At 37.7% G+C, this 22,766-nt stretch overlaps 1 protein-coding gene across 1 annotated transcript in view; it reads right to left on the bottom strand.

Annotated features, from left to right (window-relative positions):
* Positions 1 to 22,766, bottom strand: part of LOC134390401 (cilia- and flagella-associated protein 61-like) — a 222,856-nt gene that overhangs the window by 158,907 nt on the left and 41,183 nt on the right. Inside the window, 1 exon segment of the mRNA XM_063113697.1 lies at positions 4,309 to 4,400. Within this exon segment, the coding sequence (XP_062969767.1) occupies positions 4,309 to 4,400 (92 nt within the window).

The following is a 22,766-nucleotide window of genomic DNA, read 5'->3' on the forward strand; positions in this document are numbered from 1 at the left end:
TCATCTTTAGGCACACTAAAGATGTAAATGACATCTCACAAAACTTCTTGTGCAAAACCACTGATGCCCACTGTTCCAAAGTTCCAGTATCATCTTCTGCTGTTACCCATTCATGCTTGTGAATTCACACATGGAAAGCAGAGCAGATCCCGTGTGCAGCCTCACTGGCACCTTCTCTCAATGCCAGGGCCTTTGCCCACAGGCTCCACGCCGCTCGCTACTTGCAGCGTACCACGTGGGCAGGGGTGCTGAGAGTTGCCTTGCAGGCCTTGGCCACCCAGCCCAATGGGGGTGGGTGGAGTAGGTCAATAGTGTTTTTAAAGTATTCCATATCCTTACCAGTTTTCTGTCTACCTGTTCTTTCAATTATTAAGGGAGGGAAGTTAAAATCTCTGATATAATTAAGTTATTTATCTTTGCCATTCTATAATGTTTTGTTTCATGTGTTTTGAAGCGCTGCTATGAAGTACATAAATATTCATAATTGTATGAATAATTCTCCTTGGACTTTGTCATCCCTAATAATATTCTCTGTTCTCAAATTTACTTTGTCTGAAATTAATAAAGCCACTCCAGCTTTCTTTACATTAGTGTTAGCATGATGTATGTTTTTAACCCTTTTAACTTATGGTGTCATTACATTTAAAGTACATTTTCTAGTCAATATATAACTGAATCTTGCTTTTTATCCAATCTGTATCTGCTTTATATACTCTTTAATTGAGATATTTAAACCATTTACATTTAACAGAATTATTGGTTTGGTTAGCTTTAAATCTCTCATCTCGCTATTTGTTTTCTACTTGCCCCATCTGTTCTTTGTTCCCTTTTCTCTCTCTTTTTGTCTTCTTTTAGATTCACTGTGTATTTTTATGATTCCATTTTGTCTCTTCTGTAGGCTTATTAGATATAACTCTGAATTTGATGTGTAACTTTGTGATACATCTTCACTCATCACAGACTGTCTTCCCGTGACATTAACCACTTCAGCTGTAGCACAAGAACCTTAAAACAGCGAACTTCCATTTCTTCCTTCAAGGTCTTTGTGCTATTCTTATCATACTTTTTTTTTTTTTTACATATGTTATAAATCCAACGCAATGGTTTTTTTGTTTTGTTTAAGAAGTCAATTATCTTTTAAAGAGATATAAAATTAGGAACAAAATCTCATACATTTATCCATTTTGTTACCATTCCCAGTGCTCTTTATCTCTTTGTGTAGATCCTGATTTCCACCTGGTATCATTTTCCTTCTGCTTGAACGACTTCTTTTAACATCTCTTGTAATGTGGGTCTTCTGGTGGTGTACACTTCCACCTTTTGGGTGTAGGCAGAAGTCTTTATTTCACCTTTATTTTGGAAAGATATTTACTCAGTATAAAATTCTAGGGTGGCAGTTTATTTTCTTCCAGTTCTTTAAAGATGTGACTCCACTGTCTTCTTGCTTGCATTGTTTCCAACAGGAAATCTGCTTTCATCTTAATCTTTGTTCCCCTGTTCCTAACTTGTCCCCTCCAACCCCACCCACCCCCACCTGCTTTTAAGATTTTTTATGTATCACTGGTTTCCCACCATTTGATTATGACTGGCTTTGGTATAGTTTTCTTCATGTTTCTCATGCTTGTTGAGCATCTTGTATCTATGGGTTTATTCTTTTCATCAAACTTAGACTTTTTTTCAGTCATTATTTATTCAGATAATTTTTCTGTCCCAACCTCTCCCTCTTTATATGGACTCCAATCACACATTACACATATATTAGGTCCCTGAAGTTATCCCAAAGGTCACTGACACTGATTTTTTTTTTTTATTCTCATTTCTAAGTTCACTAGTCTTTTTTCCTGCAATGTCTAACCTGTGGCTGATCTTTCCAGCATATTTTTCATCTCATGCATTGTAGTTTTTAATCTCTAAAATTTGATTTGGGGCATTTTCATGTCTTCCATGTCTCTCCTTAACCTTTAGAACATAAAAAATATAGTTATAATAACTGTTTTAATGTTTTAGTACACTAATTCTAATATCTGTTTTAGAGCTGGGTTGTTTTCAACTGATTGATTTATCTTGACCTTATGCACATTATATTCCAAATTTTTTGGAGTGTCTGGTAATTTTTTATTGGACTCCAAATGTTGTGAATTTTACCTAATTGGGTGCTGGGCAATTTTGTATTCCCATAAAATATTCTTCAACTTTGTTCTGGAACTGAGTTAAGTTACTTGGAAACAGTTCAATGCTTTTGGTTTTTGCTCTAAAGATTTGTTAGTCCTGTCTCTGGAGCTAATTATTCCCACTACTGAGGCAAGACTCTTCTGTGTACTCTGTCAATGCCTGGTGAGTCATAAGGTTTTCCAGTCTAGCTGGTGAGAACAGACACTGTCCCCAGCCTCATAGGAATACTGGGCACTGTTAGCTCTAATCCTTTTGGGAGGTTCTTTACTCAGCCTCCTTTCAGTGCATGTGCGGATCAATACTCAGCTGAATACTCAAGAGTGATCCTTTGCTGATCAATGACGTCTCTCTCTGTACAGCTCTCTCCTCTATGGTTCTCCGTCCTTTAAACTTCAGTGGTTTTAGTCTCCATGGACTTTAAGGTCTGTCTTTTCAACTCAGGAAGTCCACTGGCTTCTGCTCCCCTGTGCTGTGGCCTGGAAACCCTCTCAAGGAATAAGCTGGGACAATCAAAGGATTCACTTGGTGTATTTCCCATCTCTCAGGCATCACTGACCTTTGTTACAGTGATGAGCAGTATCTTAAAACTGTTGCTTCCTACATTTTAGCCACTTTTTGATTGCCTTAGTCAGGAGAGTAAATCCAGTCTCTGTTACTCCATCTCAGCCAGAAGTGGAAGTCTCTCGCACTGTTTTGTTCTGCTTTCATTAATTCCACTCATCAGCTTCATTTCCCTCAATCTAATCCATGCCATACAATCTTCTTTAAAAGACTCAGGTCTCCCTCCTGTCCTCTCTTCTGCCATGTTTCCCATTCTCTTTTCCACATACTTCATTAGGGGCCTTTCCTCTTCCTGCCATGCCACAGCCTACTGAAGGCTGAGGCTGTGTGTACTTGTCCTCTGAGTACTCCCAGCACCTAGGAGAGTGCCACACCATCGTGAGCACCAGATTACTATGCGGAGAATAAGTCAGTGCTTGATACCCAACCAGCTACAGGTTGTGTTCTCTTGTGGTCTGGGGATCAGAATGCATTTTTCCAGAGACAACATGAAAGTCAGGGAGAACAATCAAAGTGGCCTACTGTGAAGGATCAGGTCCTCCCTCCCTCTTCCTCTTCTTAAGATTTTCTTTGTATGAGTTAATGACCAAGAGGAATACTGTTTTCTCCAAGACAGGAAAGGAAAAAAAAGAGAGAAGAGGAGGCTGGAGGCCAGGAAGCAACTGCACTGCACCTGACTCCCATCCTGGGTAAGGGAGGGATCTGGGCCCAGCTGGATGGGGGAGTCAGTAGATCAGAAACTAAAGGACTATACTGCCTTGGTGAGTTCTTCTGAAAAGGAGAGGACCTGAGTGGCCTTGTTCTCAAGGATACAAGGGATGTGCCAAGACCCTACAGGGGAGTGTGAGGATGCAGAGCCCAGAAAATACAGGCATTTTTATAAGCTATGAACCCCTCAGTGGTCAGAGGTTGGCAAAGATGGAATGATGGCTGGATTCCTGGGCCCACCCATCGAATCCTATCTATTCTATACCATAGTTGATTCTAGACTCCCATGGGGCAGGTTTATTCCCCTCTATCAGTTGGGCAGCAGCAGCACACACAGCACCCTATCAGTGCCACACTGGCAGCAGGAAGGTGCAGGAGAGGGCTCCTTCTGAGGCCAGGCAAGGACAGCGAAGCCCAGCAGCTCTCCAGGGAGCTGTGATGGGCCTTTCTGTAGTTTGCAGGGCCAATCAGGGCAGGAAGGAAAATGCTGCCTCATTCGATCATGTGGAGAGGGTGTAAGTCTCTTCAGAAAGTCTGGATTTTCTAATGAGTTTTAAATGAGCAGCTTAATCTGCTCAGCCTCCTGGAGTCGGAATGGGTATGGCAGAAGGTAGAGAAGGGCTGATGCCCATTCTGAGCTGCATTCAAGAGCACACCAGTGAGGCTTTGATTTGTCTGTTACAAACACATAGGCCTCTGTTTCCCACACCCTGTTGGCTCCCCATCCTTAGGGATAGTGAGGCCTTTTCTGCATCACATGTCAGTTAGAACATCTTGATAATGACCCCAGCACCAGGGACACCTCTGATGTCAGTAGCCCCCAGGCCCATCGCCATACCCCCAGCATGGGAGAATGGTTTCCCTTACCTGGATGTTTTCCATGGTCTCTGGAGAGACAGGTTCCTGTGGCTCCTCAACTATTTCCTGGGAACCCTGGCTGTTACTCTTGAGCTCAGCATCTTTGAAAGAAAGAGTCAAATAAGGACAGAAAACAGAAAATAACTACCTGCAGAACTACAGGAAACTGAACAGCATGATCATGTGCTTTTAAGCTACAGCATATCAGAAGCCTTGTATCCTTCAGGTAGGAAGAGTGGGGTCACTGCAGCCCATCCCAGTTCTGACTTTGATGGAGGGGTCCTGGGCAAGTCCTCCCTTGACTCCTCTGTGCCCTCATCTGCACGATGGAGATAAAATGATACCTGCCCCAGGGGAGCTGTGGAGATGACGTGTGCAGCAGGCCTGGGCTGGGCCTGGCATGCAGGAGGCTCAACCTATGCCAGTAGTCCCCTCTGCAGTGTACAAACAACTGAGTATTAGCTTCTTGGATGGCAGGTTCTGAAATGATCTTAAGACACAAGGTGGAAAAGACCACAATTAGCTCTGTCAGTGCTACCCAAATCCCAAGAATTAGCAGAAGGCCTGCCTTCTCTTTGTGTGGAAATACTGCAAACATGTGGTCTGTCAGTGGCCACAATGTTCACTTTTCTATTTTCTAAGCAAGAAGAACTGGAGCTGAGCATTATTGTTTTAATGTGTTCTGAAAAGTCAACAATCAGGGTAGTTTTTATGTATTTAACCTTCAATAAAAATTACAGTAAAAAAAAAAAATCTATTTTGTCCGAAAAACCCTTTTCTCCCACCCCACCACCCTTTTTTCATTTTTTCCAAACACTCCATCCCAAGGAGGGTGATTTGGGAGAGGATATCACTGAAGGAATGCAGTCCCTTCCCTCCTGTCTCCCCCAGTGCCCACTCTGCTAGGGGATTCTCAGCTATGACATCTGCCCTTGGCCTTCAGGCTCAGAGCTGAGGATGCTCTACCCAGATGCAGGAGGGACCTTGGGAGGCTCCAGGACTATTGCTGCCAGCACGGGCATGCTGCTGTGCCTTCTCATGTTTACCCATCACATCAGATATTGCAGAGTCAGAGACAACCAGGACCCTCTGTGCTTCCTCTCCACAGTGTCTTCCAGTGTCAGCCCAGGCAGCAGCACCTGAAGATACCTCTCAAGCCCAAATCAGCAGATCACTAATGCTTTCTCCCTACTTCTGGCAAAGGTGTAGGTGAATGAACCAGAATGAAATTCCAAGAGAAAAATGAGATGCCTGGGGAAGTGTAAAGGTACATAACATTGAAGGTACAATGAGAGAGAACTGCATCCCAGCCTGACAGGTGGCTCTTTTGCATGAAGAGAAAATGTCCTGAGAAGAGAGAAACAGAGGACTTAGAATACCTCATCTGAAGAAAGGCATTTTGGGGAAAATAAGACGTATCACAACTCTAGTTCCTGACACGTCGTGTACCCTGCAAAATTTTCTAAATAGCCTCTATGAGGTTTCTAGCATTCTCATGAGGACAGGAGCAGCATGCTTTCTACATTAATCTACTGTGTTACTGAGATATACATGCATATGGAAAAGTGTGCAGCTCAGTGAACTCCACGTTTACCCCCATGTAACCACCACCAGGGTGAATATATGGCATCCAGAAGGTTCCCTCACCTCCCCGTCCAGTCAATACGCCTTTCAAGCATAACCGCTATTCTCACTTTTACTACTATTGATTAGTTTTGCTCAGCAGCAAACTTTTGAATGAAAAAAATATATATCAATAACTACTTATTCTTAAGTTGCACTTCATTTAGAAAAAGATACTTCTCTCCTATTTTAAGTTTTAAATTCAAAGAACTACAAAAAAACACAACTAAGAAAATTAGACCTTCACTGTGCATATATTTCTTTTATAATTAAGACAAAATTACTAAAATGGAATAAATCTTAAAGAATAGATTAGATTTGCAATGAACTAACAATCCTGGTGACTTAACCGTTTGACAGTCTAATGTTCATGGGACAATTACTAACTACAATGGCTAATTGTCTTGGCTAAATTGTCATGAGGTGTTGCAGTTGACTGTTAAGCAGCTGTCATACTCATCTCCAGAGGTGGCTGCATTTCAGAACGGGGTGAGGTGATGCTATATCTCTCTTTCCAGTGTCTCTGGGGTTTGGGAGCTTTAATTAGTTTATGTTCATAATGGGCCTTGAGATCCTCAAATGTGAGATGCTTTCCCAGGGAAAAGTCGTGGCAGTGGTATTATATAACACACAACTAAAAACACGACTGACACTGCAAACTGAGTTGTTATTTTATGGCTTATACTAGCTAAGTAGCTTAGAAGTCCTGAGCCAGTGGTTTACTGTGGTTGGAGTGAAGGCACAACTTGCTAGGACTTTCTGTCTATGTAAGACTGCTTATCTGAAGTGCGTTTACCTTGAAGTTAATGAAGCCGGAGGTTCAGGCACTCCCTAGCATAGGGCCCTCCCAAGGCACAGTATCTAACACTGCATTCACAATTTTCCATTCTTTTCCTTAAAGAGATCTCCTGAATTGTATACACTTTAGGTCCCACAAGACTTTGGCTCTATGTTGCTCTTTATCTAATAAAATAACACATAGAGAATGCAAAATAACACATTTTGAAGGCTTTAGGAGTAAATAATAGTATACAATTTTGTATTTTTTACATTTATTTTAAATATCCCTCAAAATCCCAACAATAGTTTTTTGTGTGTGTGCAATGAAATAACCTGGTTCTGAAAGAGTAAATATGGAGGAATAGTCAGTACACAAAATTTTTAAAAAGAACAAAAAGTGGGACGACTTTCCTACTGAATATCAAGAGGTAATACAAAGCCATAGTCATTAAAACAGTGGGTTACTGGAGTAGAAACAGAACAGAATGGAATCCAGAAATAGTGCCAGACAGTTATAAAATGCTGATGTATGTTAACACTGGCATTTCAAATTAATGAGGAGAATAAACTATGCAATAAATAGTGTTGGCTAACGATATGAAAACAAATAAAATTTCAGCCCTTGTTTCATATCGTACACAAAAATCATTTGCAGGTAGATTACAGCCTGAAGGTTTTTAAAAACCCACTTTGAAATTACTAGGATAAAACATAAGAGAATATCTCTATGACCTTGTAGGTAGGGAAACCCTTCCTTAGAAATGCAGAAAGCAAAAGTCATAAAAGAAAAATATTGACACATTTGGTCACACCAAAATGTAAGTGTTCTGCCAAAAGTACCCTAAAAAGGTTTTTAAAAGTAAGTAAATAAATGGAGAAAATATTTGGAACACATTTAATGAAACAATGATTGAATTCCAGGAAAAGAGAAACAAAGGAAAGAAAATGAATGGACAGGAAATGTAAGTGTCCAACAATCATACTTAAAAGCGTTCAACCTCAACTGTATTCGGAGAAAGTAAGTTAAAACAATGGTATCTCCTTGCATGTGTATCGTATTCACCAAAGTTTAAAATTCTGACAACACTAAGTATTGGGGAAGGAGGAAAAGCTCAGAAGGAAGGCCACCAGTACAGTCACATTTGGTGGCAATGTGAATACTTCCAAGTCCAGTACAAACAATTCCAGAAATATAGGCTATGGAAACTCCTGCAAGGGGCCCAAAAATACATGTTTAAGTATGCTTATTGCAGCCCTGTTTGCAATAACAAAAATAACAAGGCTGGCCAGTTAGCTCAGTTGGTTACAGCGCAGCCTTATAATCGCAAGGTCAACAGGTTCAGATCCCCACACCGGCCAGCCGCAAAAAAACAAAAACAAAAACAAAAAAAGACAAAAACAAACAAACAAAAACAAAATAACGGAAACAACCTAGGCATCCATCCAAGAACAAATGTGGCACACTCCATACAGTGAAAAGCTACCCACAGGTAAAAGGGATGTCCCAGATTTATGCATAGCAACATTATTAGATCTCAAAAAGTTGAGTTAAGAAGCAAATTTCTGAATATTGCATACACATATGACACCATTTATGTAGAAAACACTGCCACAAAGAGGTGGTGTTTTTTCTTTGGATACATGGGATTTATGTAAAAGTATAAAAAAGAGGTCTGAAAGCATACATATGAAAGTTAGAACAATGGTGCTGTGGATTGATTGAATTCTGTCCCCAAAAGTTCATATATTAGAAGCTTAATTCCCACTATAACTGGTGAGGGTGGGGAATCCTATTATGGTAATAGAAAGGTGGGGCCTTGAAGAAGTGATTAGATTGTAGGACCATGCCATAGTGAATGGATTAATAATGATGGTCAGGGGCGTGGTTCTCAGGTGCTCTGCCATTTTTCTGCCATGTGAAACCACTACCTGCATTGCTGTAAAGCCACTACCAAAGAAGACCCTCACCAGATGTGTTGCCTGGACTTCGGACTTCCTAGCCTCTGAAACTGTAACAATAAATTTCATTTTCTTGCAAATTACCTGGTTCCAGACATTTTGTTATAAGCGACAGAAACAGACTAGTACAAATGGCTATTTTGGGGAGGAGAGGGAGAACCACGATTAGAAGTTGATCAAAAGGAACTCAGCTTTAACAGGATTACCCTGAGGGTTGTAAAGGAGAAGAGTTTCATATATCAGTAACACAATTAAGATTCAAAAAAGTTTAATTATAAAAGTAAATTTCTATCTTCAAAGTGTTACAAAATGGTCATTTCTGCCTAGTATTTTAATATTATGGATGATTTCAGAAAATTCTGACAAATGAGTTTAAGGCACCAAGCTTTAAGAGGAGGAAAGAGAAAAGATTAGAGATTCGAGTTAAACCATTCAATTCAAAGTTCAGTGGAGAAAGGTTTGTGTGCTCTATTAGGTATCCAGAAGAAAACAATGAATAAGATGTGGTCCTTACTCTAAGAGGGTCCCACATGATCAGGGTGTACACGGTTGTACACACACACACGTGCATGCACACATAGCTATCTTATAGTGTGAGAATTGCTAGAGCAGAGGTAGGAACAAAGCACATTGAATGTTCATTTATTTGTCCCTTTATTCATTTAAAAATATATATATTTCACACCTATCATTTGTTAGACAATAACATTCTAGGTTTCTAGGTGCTGGGGACTGAGCAGTAAACAGGGCAGAAGAGGGCCTTGCACTGCTGAAGCAAGTTAGTAAGTACCCAAGAAAATATAAGTCATGACAGATGGCATGCAGAAAATCAGACCTTGGGGGATGCTTCAGCTTGGGTGGTCAGAGAAGTCCTCCCTGACATTTCAGCTAAGACCTGAATGACAAAAAGTAGCCTTTCATTTATTTTATTGTAAAAGACAATGGGGAAAAGGAGCACAGACAAATCTTTCAAGGCCTTTTGCTGAAGAGTGAAGAAGTCCTTATTTCTTGGCAGGTTTTTCTCCCTTGATTGACCACCTACCCTTTGGTCGTCTTTATAATTGGGTTAGTTTTCTGCAGCTGCTCTAACAAATTATCACTCAGTTAGCGGCTTGAACAACACAAATTTATTCTCTCACAGTTCTGGAAGCCAGAAGTGGGACATCTGTATCTCTGAGCTGAAATCAAGGCATCAGCAGGGCCATAGTCGGACCAGAGGCCCTGGGAGAGACTCTGTTGCTCGCTTCCTCCAGCTTCTGGAAGCCACGGCACCCTGACTCGTAGCTGTGGCATTTCAGTCTCTGCTTCCACGATCACATTGGCTCTTCCTCTTCTGTATAATCTTTCTCTTTCTCTCCCTTCTGAGGACACTTGTGATAGCATTTAGGGATCCTCAGATAATCCAGGATAATTTCATCTCAAGATCCTTAATCACACTTATAAAAACGCTTTTTCTAAAAATAAGGCACAATTTACATATTCCAGAAATTAGGACAAGGACATCTTTTGGGAGGTCATTTTTCAGTCATCCTCAATAGGTACCTATGGCTGACTGAATGCAGTGTATTCTTCCAAATGCTTACCAGGAAGATCAAACTCAACCTGTCCAAATCAGAAGTCACTGTCATCATTTCAGCATCTCCATCAAATAAGCCATTCAACTCTTATTAATCTCATCTCACAGATGGTTTCTCCATCCACTCGACTTCTGAAACCATCCTTGATATTTCCCTTTTCCGGAACCTCCTTTTCCAACATACAATAAAATATCAAATTCCATTAATTCTCCAAAACGTCTTCCAGGTCCATCCCATGGTCACTGTCCTGATTCAGTCTCTCCTCATCTCTTTCCAGGACATCGCTGTGGCCTTTGTAAAGTCTTCCTGTGAACTAGAAGGTGACTAAGAAACTCTTTTCTAATTAAAGATTTCCAGTGGCTCATCACCACACTGACAGATGTGATAGAACAGAATCTAAACTCTCTGTCAATGCACACAGGCCTTGATTGCCTGGCCTCAGTGACCTGTCCTGCTTCACCTCCTGCCACACCCTCACTTGATGCTCCGGCAACACTGAACTTGACTTTCCCCTAATAAGCCATGGTCTCGAATACCTCCTTACACTTTGTCCCTCTGCCAGAAAAAAATATTCCTGCTTATTCACCTAGAAAGCTCCAATTTGTTTTTGAAGTTTTGAGCAAAAGATTTCTTTTCTATGAAGTCTATGCTGATGCTCCCAAGATAACTTAGGAGTAATCCTACTATGGTCCCACCACAATTTTCTATCCTTCAAAACAATTATCTTTTTGTAAATTTGTTTGTCTTGCATGTTTACTTTGCCACTGGGTGGTACCAAACTCACCATGTACTAGACTAGGTTCCTAAAGTGTGGTGTATGGGATACACTTGGTATTTGCTGAATGACTGAATGAACAGGAAGAAGCTGATGATAGAGTCCACAATGATACAAAGAAAGGTACTAGGCATGAAAGGAGGACAAAGTGCTTTTTTTCATATTTTTCAGTGAAACTCCTCCCACCTGCGGTGTAGTGCAGACTAACAATGCCGTATAATACACTTAAAAATTTAAGACAGTAGATCTCATGTTAAGAGTTGTTACCATAATTTAAAAAAACAAAACAAAACAAGAACATCCCATATGTTTGAGAATAAATATATACTCTCTGAAATAACTCATGGGTCAAAGAATAAATAAAATGAAATTTCAAAAATATTATAATGAATATACTATTTAAAAACATTTGTGGATTGCAGCTAAGTCCAAGCATAGAGGGATATTTATAGTTTAAACACATAATAGAAAAGAAGAAAAGCTGAAAATTAATGAGTTAAAAATCCATCTTAAAGTATAAGAAAAAAAAAAAATTCAAATAAGCCCAAAAATGAAAAAGGAGAAAATAATAAAAGAAAGAGTGGAAATAACCTAGCTAACTAACAATAGAGAGAGATCAAACAAGCCAAAAGTTGGTTCTTTGAGAAGACTAACAAAATTGATAAGTCACTACTAAGACTGTTCAAGAAGAAAGAATGAACACAAATATTCAAGTCAGTAATATTAAGAAAAGCAGCATGACTACAGAAAGTTTTACATTCAAAGTAGAATAAGAAAAAATAAAGGATGGCTTCAACTTTATCCTAATGCATTTGAAAATGTAAATGAAATGTATAAATTCATATAAAAATTTACAACTACCAAACAGACCAAAGAAGGAATAGTTCTATGACAATTTAAAACATTGAAACTGTAATTAAAACCTTCCCACAAAAAAGCACCAGGCTTAGATAGCTTCACTAGTAAATTCTACAAAACATTTAAGGAATAAATACAGTCATGCATCATTTAACAACGGGAATGTGTTCTAAGAAATGCATAGTTAGGTGATTTTGTCATTGTGCAAACATCATAGAGTGTACTCACACAAACCTAGAGGGTATAGCCTACTACAGACCTAAGCTATATGGTACAGCCTATGCCTCTTAGGCTATAAACCTGTACAGCATGTTACTGTACTGAATACTGCAGGCAACTGTAACACAATGGTAAGTATCTGTGTATCTAAACATATCTAAACACAGAAAAGGTATATTGAAAATACAGTATATAAAAGATAAAAAATGGCACAGCTGTGTAGGGGACACTTACCATGAATGGAATGTGCAGGTCTGGAAGTTGCTCTGGGTTAGTCAGTGAGTGAGTTGTGAGTGAATGTGAAGGCCGAGGACATTACTATACGCTAGTGTAGACTTTATAAACACTGTACACTTACATTACCCCAAATTTATTTTTTAAATTGAGTAATTGTGCTATGATGTTATAATGGCGACAACATCACTAAGCAACAGGAATTTTTCAGCTCCATTTTAATCTTATAGGACCACTGTTGCATATGAGGCCTGTCACTGACCAAAATGTCATTACAGGGCACATGACTGTATTTGTTTTGCAGTAATTCCACAAAACTCTTAAGGAATAAATATTTCTCTTCTATTCTTTGGAAGTAATAAACTAATTTTAAATAAATAAACTGAATAATAAACTTCCAAAGAATAGAAGAAAGAATTTTCCTCAAACTGTTTTATGAGGCTAGCATAACCTCATTTCCAAAGTCTGGCTAGGACATTTCAAGAAGTGAAAGTTACAGGCCAATTTCACTCGTAAACATAGCTGCAAAAATCCTAACCAAATCATTAGCAAACAAAATCCAGCACTGCATAAAAAGAATACCATAAAACTAAATTGAAATTAACAAAATAGTTAACATACAAAGTCAATCAATGTAATTCACATCCTTAACAGAATAATGGACAAGAATCATATGATCATCTCAGTAAATACAGAAAAAAGCATTTTATAAAAATCAATTTGATTTAAAAATAAACTGTTCCTGATAAAAACCCTTAGCAAATCAGAAATACAGAAACTTCCTTAATCTGACAACGGGTATTCACAAAGCCATCCTTAGTGGTGACATACTGAAAGCTTTCGACCTCATTTTGAGAACAACAAAAGGATGCCTGCTAATGCCACTTCTATTTACAGTATTAGACAGTGTATGAGAAAACAAAAAGTATAAAGATTGGAAAGTAAAATAAAAATGTATATTATGCAGAGAAAATACAAAAGAATCTACAGATAAATTTTAGGATTAATAAGTCAGTATAGCAAGGTTACCAGATATGAGGTCGCCTGCATATGCAAAAGCCCATTCCATTTCTACTTAGTGGCAACAAATAATCTGAAAACAAAGATTTTAAAAAGGTTTTTAAAATAGTGTAAAAATATCAAACATCTATAAGTAAATCTAACAACAGATGTGCAAAGCTTCTATGCAAAAACTATTGTAGAAAGAAATTAATAAGTTTATTTATCTCTCTTAATAAATTGAGGACACCATATTCAGAGAATAAAAGTCATAATATATTGTGAAGATGTCAGTTCCCCCAAACTGATCTATAAATTTGAAGCATTCCCATTAAAGATCCCAAAATGTTGTTTTGTATTTTTCTTTTTTAGCTGACTATAAAGTTTATGTGGGAAATCAGACAACTACTCTACCAGTATCAAGATTTATCATAAGGCTATGGTAATTAAGGCCACCGCAGGACTCACAGCCCAGGTGAGGGCATGCCACCCAGAGAGGCCCAAGAACCACCAGCCCCACAAGGCCCCCAGCCACCTGGGCTGGAACAGGTAGGCGCCACCACAGGACTCCCAGCCTAGGCTAGTCCCTGTGGCTCAGAGAGGCCTGGGCCTCTGGCCTAAAGGCACTGAGGCAGCTGTGCCAAATTGGCAGTCCCTGAAGGATCCTAGCCAAATAATAGGGTTGAACGAGTGGACCATGAAATCCCCTGCAACAATGACTAAACACCAAAGGAAAGATACCAGAAATATGAAAAATAAAGTACACCACCAAAGGATAATAACAACTGTCAAGCTCTAGATCCTATAGAACAGGCAGTCCTTCAAATGACTGACAAGGAATTTAGAGCAACAATGATAAGGAAAGTAATGAGATACAAGAAAACTCAGTTAGACAACACAATGAAATGAGAAAAAGTAAACAGGACCTGAAAGAAGAAATGTACAAAGAAATCAATGCCATGAAAAAGAAGGCAGCAGAGCTTGCGGAGGTGAAGAATTCATTCAATGAAATAAAAAACACAACAGAGAGTTTAACCAGTAGGCTAGAACAAGCAGAAGAGAAAATTTCTGACCTTGAAGATTGCCTGTTTGAAGTGACACAGGCAGACCAAAAAAAAAAAAAAAAAAAAAAGAAAGAAAGAAAAAGAAAAGAAAAAGGAATTAAAACAATTGAAGAAAATGTAAGAGAGATAACTGACAACCTTAAGTGCTCAAATATCTGAATCATGGGTACTCCAGAAGCGGAGGAAAAAGGAAATGGCATTGAAAGCATACTCAGTGAAATAATGGCAGAAAACTTCCCTGTTATAAGGAAAGACACAGATCTTCAGATTCAGGAGGCTCAAATATCCCCAAACATATTCAACCCCAAAAGGTCCTCTCCAAGACATGTTATAGTCAAATTGGCAAAACTCAAAGACAAAGACAAAGAAAGATGCAAGAAAGAAGCATCAAGTCATGTACAAGGGTGCCCCAATCAGACCAACAACAGACTTTTCATCAGAAGCCCTAAAAGCCAGAAAAGAATGGGGCAATATATTCAAAATACTAAAAGACAAAAATTGCCAGCCAAGAATACTTTACCCAGCAAGGTTATCCTTCTGAAATGAAGGTCAAATAGTATATTTCTTAGACAAACAAAAACTGCAGTTCCCTAACACATAACCAGCCTTACAAGAAATTCTCAAGGGAGTACTGCGTTTGGTACCTTAAAACAACCACCACTTCCATAAATACTCAAGAAAGAACAAAACCCACTGGTAAAGTAAAAATGCTAACAATAAACAGAAAAAAAAGGTTACCCACCACCCCAAAAAACTGACAAATACAGAAGAGAAACAGTAAATCAGAAAGAAAGGAACAAAGATACTTAAGACAACCAAATAAAAATCAATAAAATGCTAGGAGTAAATCAACACCTTTCAATAACAACTCAGTGTAAAAGGATTATATTCCCCATTCAAAAGACACAGACTGACTGACTAGATTAAAATGATGGACCCAACTACATGCTGCCTTCAAGAGACTCATCTGACCTGTAAAGACACACATAGACTAACAGTGAAGGGATGGAAAGAGATATACCATACACATAGAAATGAAAAAACAGACTTTAAAGCAAAAACCATAACAAGAGATAAAGAAGTCCACTATATAATGATAAAAGGATCTATCCATCAAGAATACATAACAATTGTAAATATATATGCACCTAATGTTGGAGCAGCCAGCTTTATAAAGCAAACACTATTAGACATAAAGAATGAAATAGACACCAACACCATAATAGCAGGGGACCTAAACACCTCACTCTCAATATTGGACAGATCATCTAGGCAAAGAATCAACAGGGAAACACGAGATCTAAACACTTCAGAACAATTGGGCTTGGCAGATATCTACAGAACATTCCATCCAACAATCTCAGAATATTCATTCTTTTCATCAGCACATGGAACATTCTCCAGGATAGATCACATGTTAGGTCACAAATCAAGGCTCAACAAATTTTTTTAAAAATTGGAATTATTCCATGTATTTTTTCAGATCACAATGGATTAAAATTAGAAATCAATAACAAATGAAACTCTGAAAACTATACAAACAAATGGAAATTAAACAGTATTCTACTTAATGACATATGGGTCCAAGAAGAAATTAAACAGGACATCAAAAAATTTATTGAAACTAATGAAAATAATGATACATCATACCAAAACCTGTGGGATACTGCAAAAGCAGTATGAAGAGGGAAATTTATCATATTAAATGCTTACTTCAGAAGAATGGAAAGATGGCAAGTAAAGAACCTAACACTTCACCTTAAACAACTAGGAAAACAAGAAAAATCCAAACCCAAAGTTAGCAGACAGAAAGAAATATTAAGACCAGAGCAGAACTTAATGAAATAGAAACCCAAAAACTGATACGAGAGATCAATGAAACAAAAAGATGGTTTTTTGAAAAGATAAATAAAATTGACAAACCATTAGCGAGGCTAACTAAAAAAAGAAGAGAGAAGACCCACAAATAAAATTAGAAATGAAAAAGGTGATATTACAACTGATAGCTCAGCAATACAAGGAATCATTACAGACTACTATAAACAGCTATATGTGAACAAATTTGAAAATCTGGTGGAAATGGATAAATTTCTGGACAAACAGAAACTAACAAAACTGATGTAAGAAGATACAGAAAATATGAAAAGACCAATAACAATAAAAGAGATTGAAGCTGTTATCAGAAGGCTCCCAACAAAGAAAAGCCCAGGACTGGATAGGTTCACTTGAGAAATCTACCAAACCTTCAAAGAGGAATTGATACGAATCTCTTTAAACTATTTTAAAAGATTGAAACACAGGCCATTCTCCCAAACTCATTCTATGAGGCAAACATCACCCTAATACCAAAACCAGACAGATACAACAACAACAAAAAAAACTACATGCCAATGTCCTTGATGAATACAGAGGCAAAAATCCTCAATAAAATACTAGCTAACAGAATACAGCAACACATATGCAAAATTATAAACATGATCAAGTGGGATTCATCCCAGGGATGCAAGGTTGGTTCAACATACACAAATCAATAAATGTGATACACCACATCAATAAAGTCAAAGACAAAAACCATATGATCATCTCTATAGATGCTGAAAAAGAATTTGACAAAATTCAACATTCTTTCATGATAAAGACTCTTCACAAGTTAGATATAGATGGAAAGTATGTCAACATAATTTAAGCCATATATGATATGCCCACTGCCAATATCATCCTGAATGGGGAAAAGCTTTCAGCTTTTCCCTTAAGAACAGGAACTAGACAATGATGCCCACTTTCATCACTCCTATTCAACATAGCGTTGGAAGTACTAGCCAGAGCAATCAGAGAAGAGAAGGAAATAAAGGGCATCTAGATTGGAAAAGATGAAGTCAAACTGTCCCTATTTGCAGATGATATAATGCTATATATTGAGCAGCCTAAAATAAAGCCTCTACAAAAAAAAAAAACTCTTAGAGTTGATAAATGATTTCAGCAAAGTTGCCCGATACAAAATCAACACACAAAAATCAGTAGCATTTCTATGCTCCAACAGTGAAAATGCAGAAAAAGAAATCAAGAAAGCTAGCCCATTTACAATAGCCACCAAAAAAATAAAATACTTCAGAATAAAGTTAACCAAAGATGCAAAAAATCTCTACAGTGAAAACTACAAACCACAGTTGAGAGAAATTAAAGAGGACACAAGAAGATGGAAAGATATCCCATGCTCTTGGACTGGAAGAACTGACATTGTGAAAATGCCCATACTACCCAAAGTGATCTACAGATTCAATGCAATCTCCATCAAAATTCCAATGACATTTTTCTCAGAAATGCAAAAAACTCTCCTAACATTTATATGGAATAACAAAAGACCACAAATAGCCGAAGCAATTCTGAGCAAAAAGAAAATAAAGCTGGAGGCATAACACTACCTGATTTTAAAATATACTACAAAGCTATAATAACCAAAACAGCATGGTACTGGAATAAAAACAGACACATGAATCAATGGAATAAAATAGAGAATACAAATGTCAACCCATATACGCACAGCCATCTGATCTTTGACAAAGGCACCAAGCCTATACACTGGGGAAGAGACTGCCTCTTCAGCAAATGGTGCTGGGATAACTGGACACACATATGCAGGAAAATGAAACTAGACCTATACCTCTCACCTTATACCAAAATCAAGTCAAAATGGATTAAAGAATTAAATATACACCCTGAAACAATAAAACTCCTTAAAGAAAACATAGGGGAAACACTTCAGGAAGTAGAAGTGGGTAGAGACTTCATGAATATGACCCCCAAAGCACCAGCAACCAAAGAAAAATAAACAAATGGGACTATATCAAACTAAAAAGCCTCTGCACAGCAAAAGAAACAATTAACAGAGTGAAAAGACAACCAACAGAGTGGGAGAAAACATTTGCAAAATATACATCTGACAAAGGATTAATACCCAGAACATACAAGGAATTCAAACAACTATACAGCAAAAAAATAAGTAACCCAATTAAAAAATGGGCAAAGGAGCTAAGTAGGCTATTCTCAAAGGAAGACAGACACATGAAAAAATACTCAACATCACTCAGCATTCGGGAATTGCAAATCAAAACCACACTGATGTACTATCTCACTCCAGTTAGGATGGCCAATATCCAAAAGACTGAGAATGATAAATGTGGCGAGGTTGCAGAGAAAAAGGAACCCTCATACATTGTTGGTGGGCCTGCAAAATGGTGCAGCTTTTATGGAAAATGGTATAGAGGTTCTTCAAACAATTACAGATACATCTACCATACAACCCAGCTATTCCACTGCTGGGAATATACCCAGAGGAATGGAAATCATCATGTTGAAGGGATACCTGTATTTCAGTGTTTATTGCAGCACTATTTACAACAGCCAAGAGTTGGAACCAGCCCAAATATCCATCAGATGAGTGGATAAATAAAATGTGTTATATCTACACAGTGGAATACTCTGCTATAAAAAAGAATGAAACACAACCATTCGCAGCAACATCGATGGTCTAAGAAAAAATTATATCAAGTGAAATGTCAGGCACAGAAAGAGAAATATGACATGTTCTCACTTATTTGTGGGAGCTATAAATAAATGAATATACAAACAAACAGTGGGGGGGGCTGGGAAGACGACACAACAATCACAACAATTCTTTAAACTTGTTAAGACAAGTGAACAGATATGATGTTGATGGGTGGTAGGGGGGTGCAGGGGATGAGTAATTGATAAAGGGACATGAAAATCAACTACATTGTATATTGATAAATTAAAATAAAATAAAATAAAAATAAGGCTATGGTAATTAAAACAGTATAGTGCTGACAAATGGAACAGAGATTCCCAAAATAGAGGCACACATATATGAATACTTCTCTTATGACAAAAGTGGCACGGCAAAGAGGGAGAGAATGACCTTTTTAATAAATGGTACTTGGTCAACTGGTATCCATATTTTTTTAATGAAATTTGATTTCTATAACACACCGTACATGAAAATCAATTACATGTGGATAGCAGATATAAATTTGAAAAGCAAAACAACACGGGGCAGGAGACTTAAGTAAAACTGTCTAGGAACCATTCTTCATTGTCCCAAGTCAAATTTGTCAATGCCCAAGGCTTAGAATACTTCATTATAGGATTTCCTGTAATACAGTGTTGGCCTAAGAATGGACATAGGAATATCAGATAAAACATAATTCAAAGCTAAATATATGGGGCAAAGATAGTTATTTTTTTATTGATAAAATATATCCACAATGACAACCTCCTTGTCATGAAACCACATGCACCAAAGAGCATAATATCTAAATACATAAAGCAAAAGTTTCACAAATACAAGGAGAAGTGGAAAGGCCACAGTGAGCTAGAAAATTTTAGTTATTTTTCTCTGAAGAAGATAGACTATGTCAAAAATAATGAAGATATGGATGATTCGAATATCATCAGTAAGCTGTATTTAACAATGCTTTTTAAAAGTTTAAACCCTATCAACTGAGAATGTACATTCTTTTCAAAAGTCCATGAACATGAACAAAAACTGATCCTACACTAAGCTGTAACAAAAGGCCTCAAAGCCAAAAATAGAAATTATACAAGTCATATTTTCTAACAATGCAAAAATTTAGAAATTAAAGCTAAGACAAACATACAAACTAATCACATCAATTGGAAATCAAACCACTTCCCTAAGTAAATTTTAGATTAAAACCACAACCACATATTCTTCATACAATAACAACAATGAGAATAAGAATATTAATATCAATATTACCCGATAACAGCTTATGGAATATAGACAAGGCAATAATACCAACTAGAAGATTCATAACTTTCGAATGAAGGGATTAATAACCCAAAGTGGTATGAAGATTCCTTTAAACTGAAACCTTATGAACAACAGCCCCCACAAAAAGAAACATTATTTAAACTTAAAAGCCTTCTGAAAATACAGCTGCCATCTTCTCCCCTCTGAAGGAGATTCCCGTTTGGGAGAAGAATGATGACCCTTAGCACCTGGAAGTACAGCTCAAATGCCATAAACCCCTGACTTCCTAGAGGGCCCTGGAAAATCTCAAAGGATTTGTTCTTTCACTTTATAAAAAGGGAGATATCAAAAATTAATGAGATATTTTGAGTTCTGTGAAAAGCATTGTGAATTAAGAAAAGATACTTAACCTTCCCTAGATTATACTTTAATGGGTAACTGTTATTAATATAAATATTTCAAGAATTACATGAAGTTCCTAAAAATCTGTCAATGCCCTCACTGTCCATGACATGTGCTGTTACTGCTTTGCGTGATATCTGACAACAACAGTATAACCTTACCACTCAGAATTCCAGTTTTTAGTTAAAAAGTTGTATGCTATAGAAACAACCTAATTACCTCATAAATTGTGCTATTTTTATTATGAATTCTCATCAGATCATTTACCACACCATTTAAATCTTTTTTCATCCACAGTTAGTAGTTTTACTCTGAAGCTTTCCTGAAAGCTCTTGCAATTCTTGCCAGAATGCTGGTCTTCAACAAAAGGAACTGTCTCAGAAACCCATGAAAAATGACTATGCTAAGCACTCTGGGGTACAGGCTTCTAATGGTATTGCTTAAATAACTTTGAGATCATACCACTGGGCTGAGTAAGGAATTCCAGAATTCTAGTGAAGAAAATGATGAATTCATGAAACTGCTACCCCAAGATCAAGCAGAACAAAAATTAATTACATGGGACTAAATGAACGTATGAAGGATAATTATGGCTTTTATTTAAAATATTGCTCCTGGATTTAAGGAACCCCTTTCTCACTTCTCTCAAGCTATCTATAACTCACAACAATTTAGTATATCATAGTCTTGTAAACAAAAATCATATATTTATCCCTGCCTGATCCCTCCAGAACTCAGAAAACTCTTATAGAGTGTTCTCATTTTCATGGCAATATATTTATTTGCATAAGCTTAATAAGAATATGTCCTCCTTATAACAGTACCTAACTGGTTATGACCAAGGTTTTGATTGGAATGACATATTTGTCATATTTGAGAATGATGCGTATAGAATTGGATATGACTAGACATTATTAAGGAAATAATGTTGACTTTACGGATCCAGAGTTTACAAAGCCCTCTCAGAAAAACCATCCTACTGCCTGGCTTAAAGAGTTCCCACCTTTATAGGTAAGTAAGTATGGTCACTTCCTGGCAGGCCCAGGAAGCTTAGGATATTTTGGGGACATTGAGAAGAAGAATTCACCCAAATCTATAGGTGCAGTAGGTGAAATCTGGTGACAAGTTCTCAGCCTAGCTTCCTACCTTTGAGATGCTTTTAGAAGGCCAATTTCAGGTTCCTTGAAAAAGCTCCAGCAAAGCAAATTTTAAAAGACCTATGTGGTCTGCTACCATTTTGATGCACTTCTGTAAATAATTAGGCCAAATTTAACGAGACTGGAATTACTTTATAAACAAGAACAATCTAACTCTGATTATCGTTGATCAAAATGGGGGTGATTGTATAGAGAAATTTCATGTTTAAATGGAAAACTATAGCCTACCCCTGTGGGTTATCAGATTCTAGTCCTGTTCATTGTCTTTGAGCTATTTTCATCTTCTTGTAAACTGGATCCTGCTGTATTGCACATTTTGTCAGTAATTAATGTTTCCAAATTTTCTCCCATCCTCCTGACTTGGCATCACTGAGAACTAAAACATGACTGCCCAAATCCTTATTGTGACTCTAGGTTGTCTGGTAGCTGCCCTCCCCCCACCCCAGGATCTAAAGAAGCCTTGTGAGCTGAAGCTGGATGACTTGACATAAACTTTAAAGGAGTCATCATGACAACATATCAATTCTGGCTATGGGAAACCTTTGTGCCTGGAGCTGCTGCTATATGACCCACTCAGGAAGTTCACTGGAACCCCCATATCATCCATGTTCTGCTCCAGGAAATAAGCAAGACCACGACATGATACCTATGCCATCACCAATAACATTCAAACTACAAACTGGGAACTCTCAGTTTGCCACTGCCATCCTCACCTTACCATCTAAGAATGCTTCTAACCCAACGTTTAAAACTCTCTGTGACTGGCTGGCTTCTGGCCTCAGAAACTATGTTTCTCATCTGCTGCAATTATTAATCTTTGCTTTTATGTTTGTTTTCTCATTCTAATTTGTGTTCTTCTCTCCTTTTGCAGATCTCTTACCTTGGAACTTCTAACCCAAGTATCTCTACAGCAATCAAACCCAGTCCTTGTTTGTGAAACTTCTTGGGAAGTTTCAACTGGGGGAAATGAAGGAATTAACAACTCACCAAAGTAGTACAGAGATTACTTTAAACAAAAAACATCTGAAC

The sequence above is a fragment of the Cynocephalus volans genome, chromosome 11, assembly GCF_027409185.1.
Source record: "Cynocephalus volans isolate mCynVol1 chromosome 11, mCynVol1.pri, whole genome shotgun sequence".
NCBI classification, from domain to species: Eukaryota; Metazoa; Chordata; class Mammalia; order Dermoptera; family Cynocephalidae; genus Cynocephalus; species Cynocephalus volans.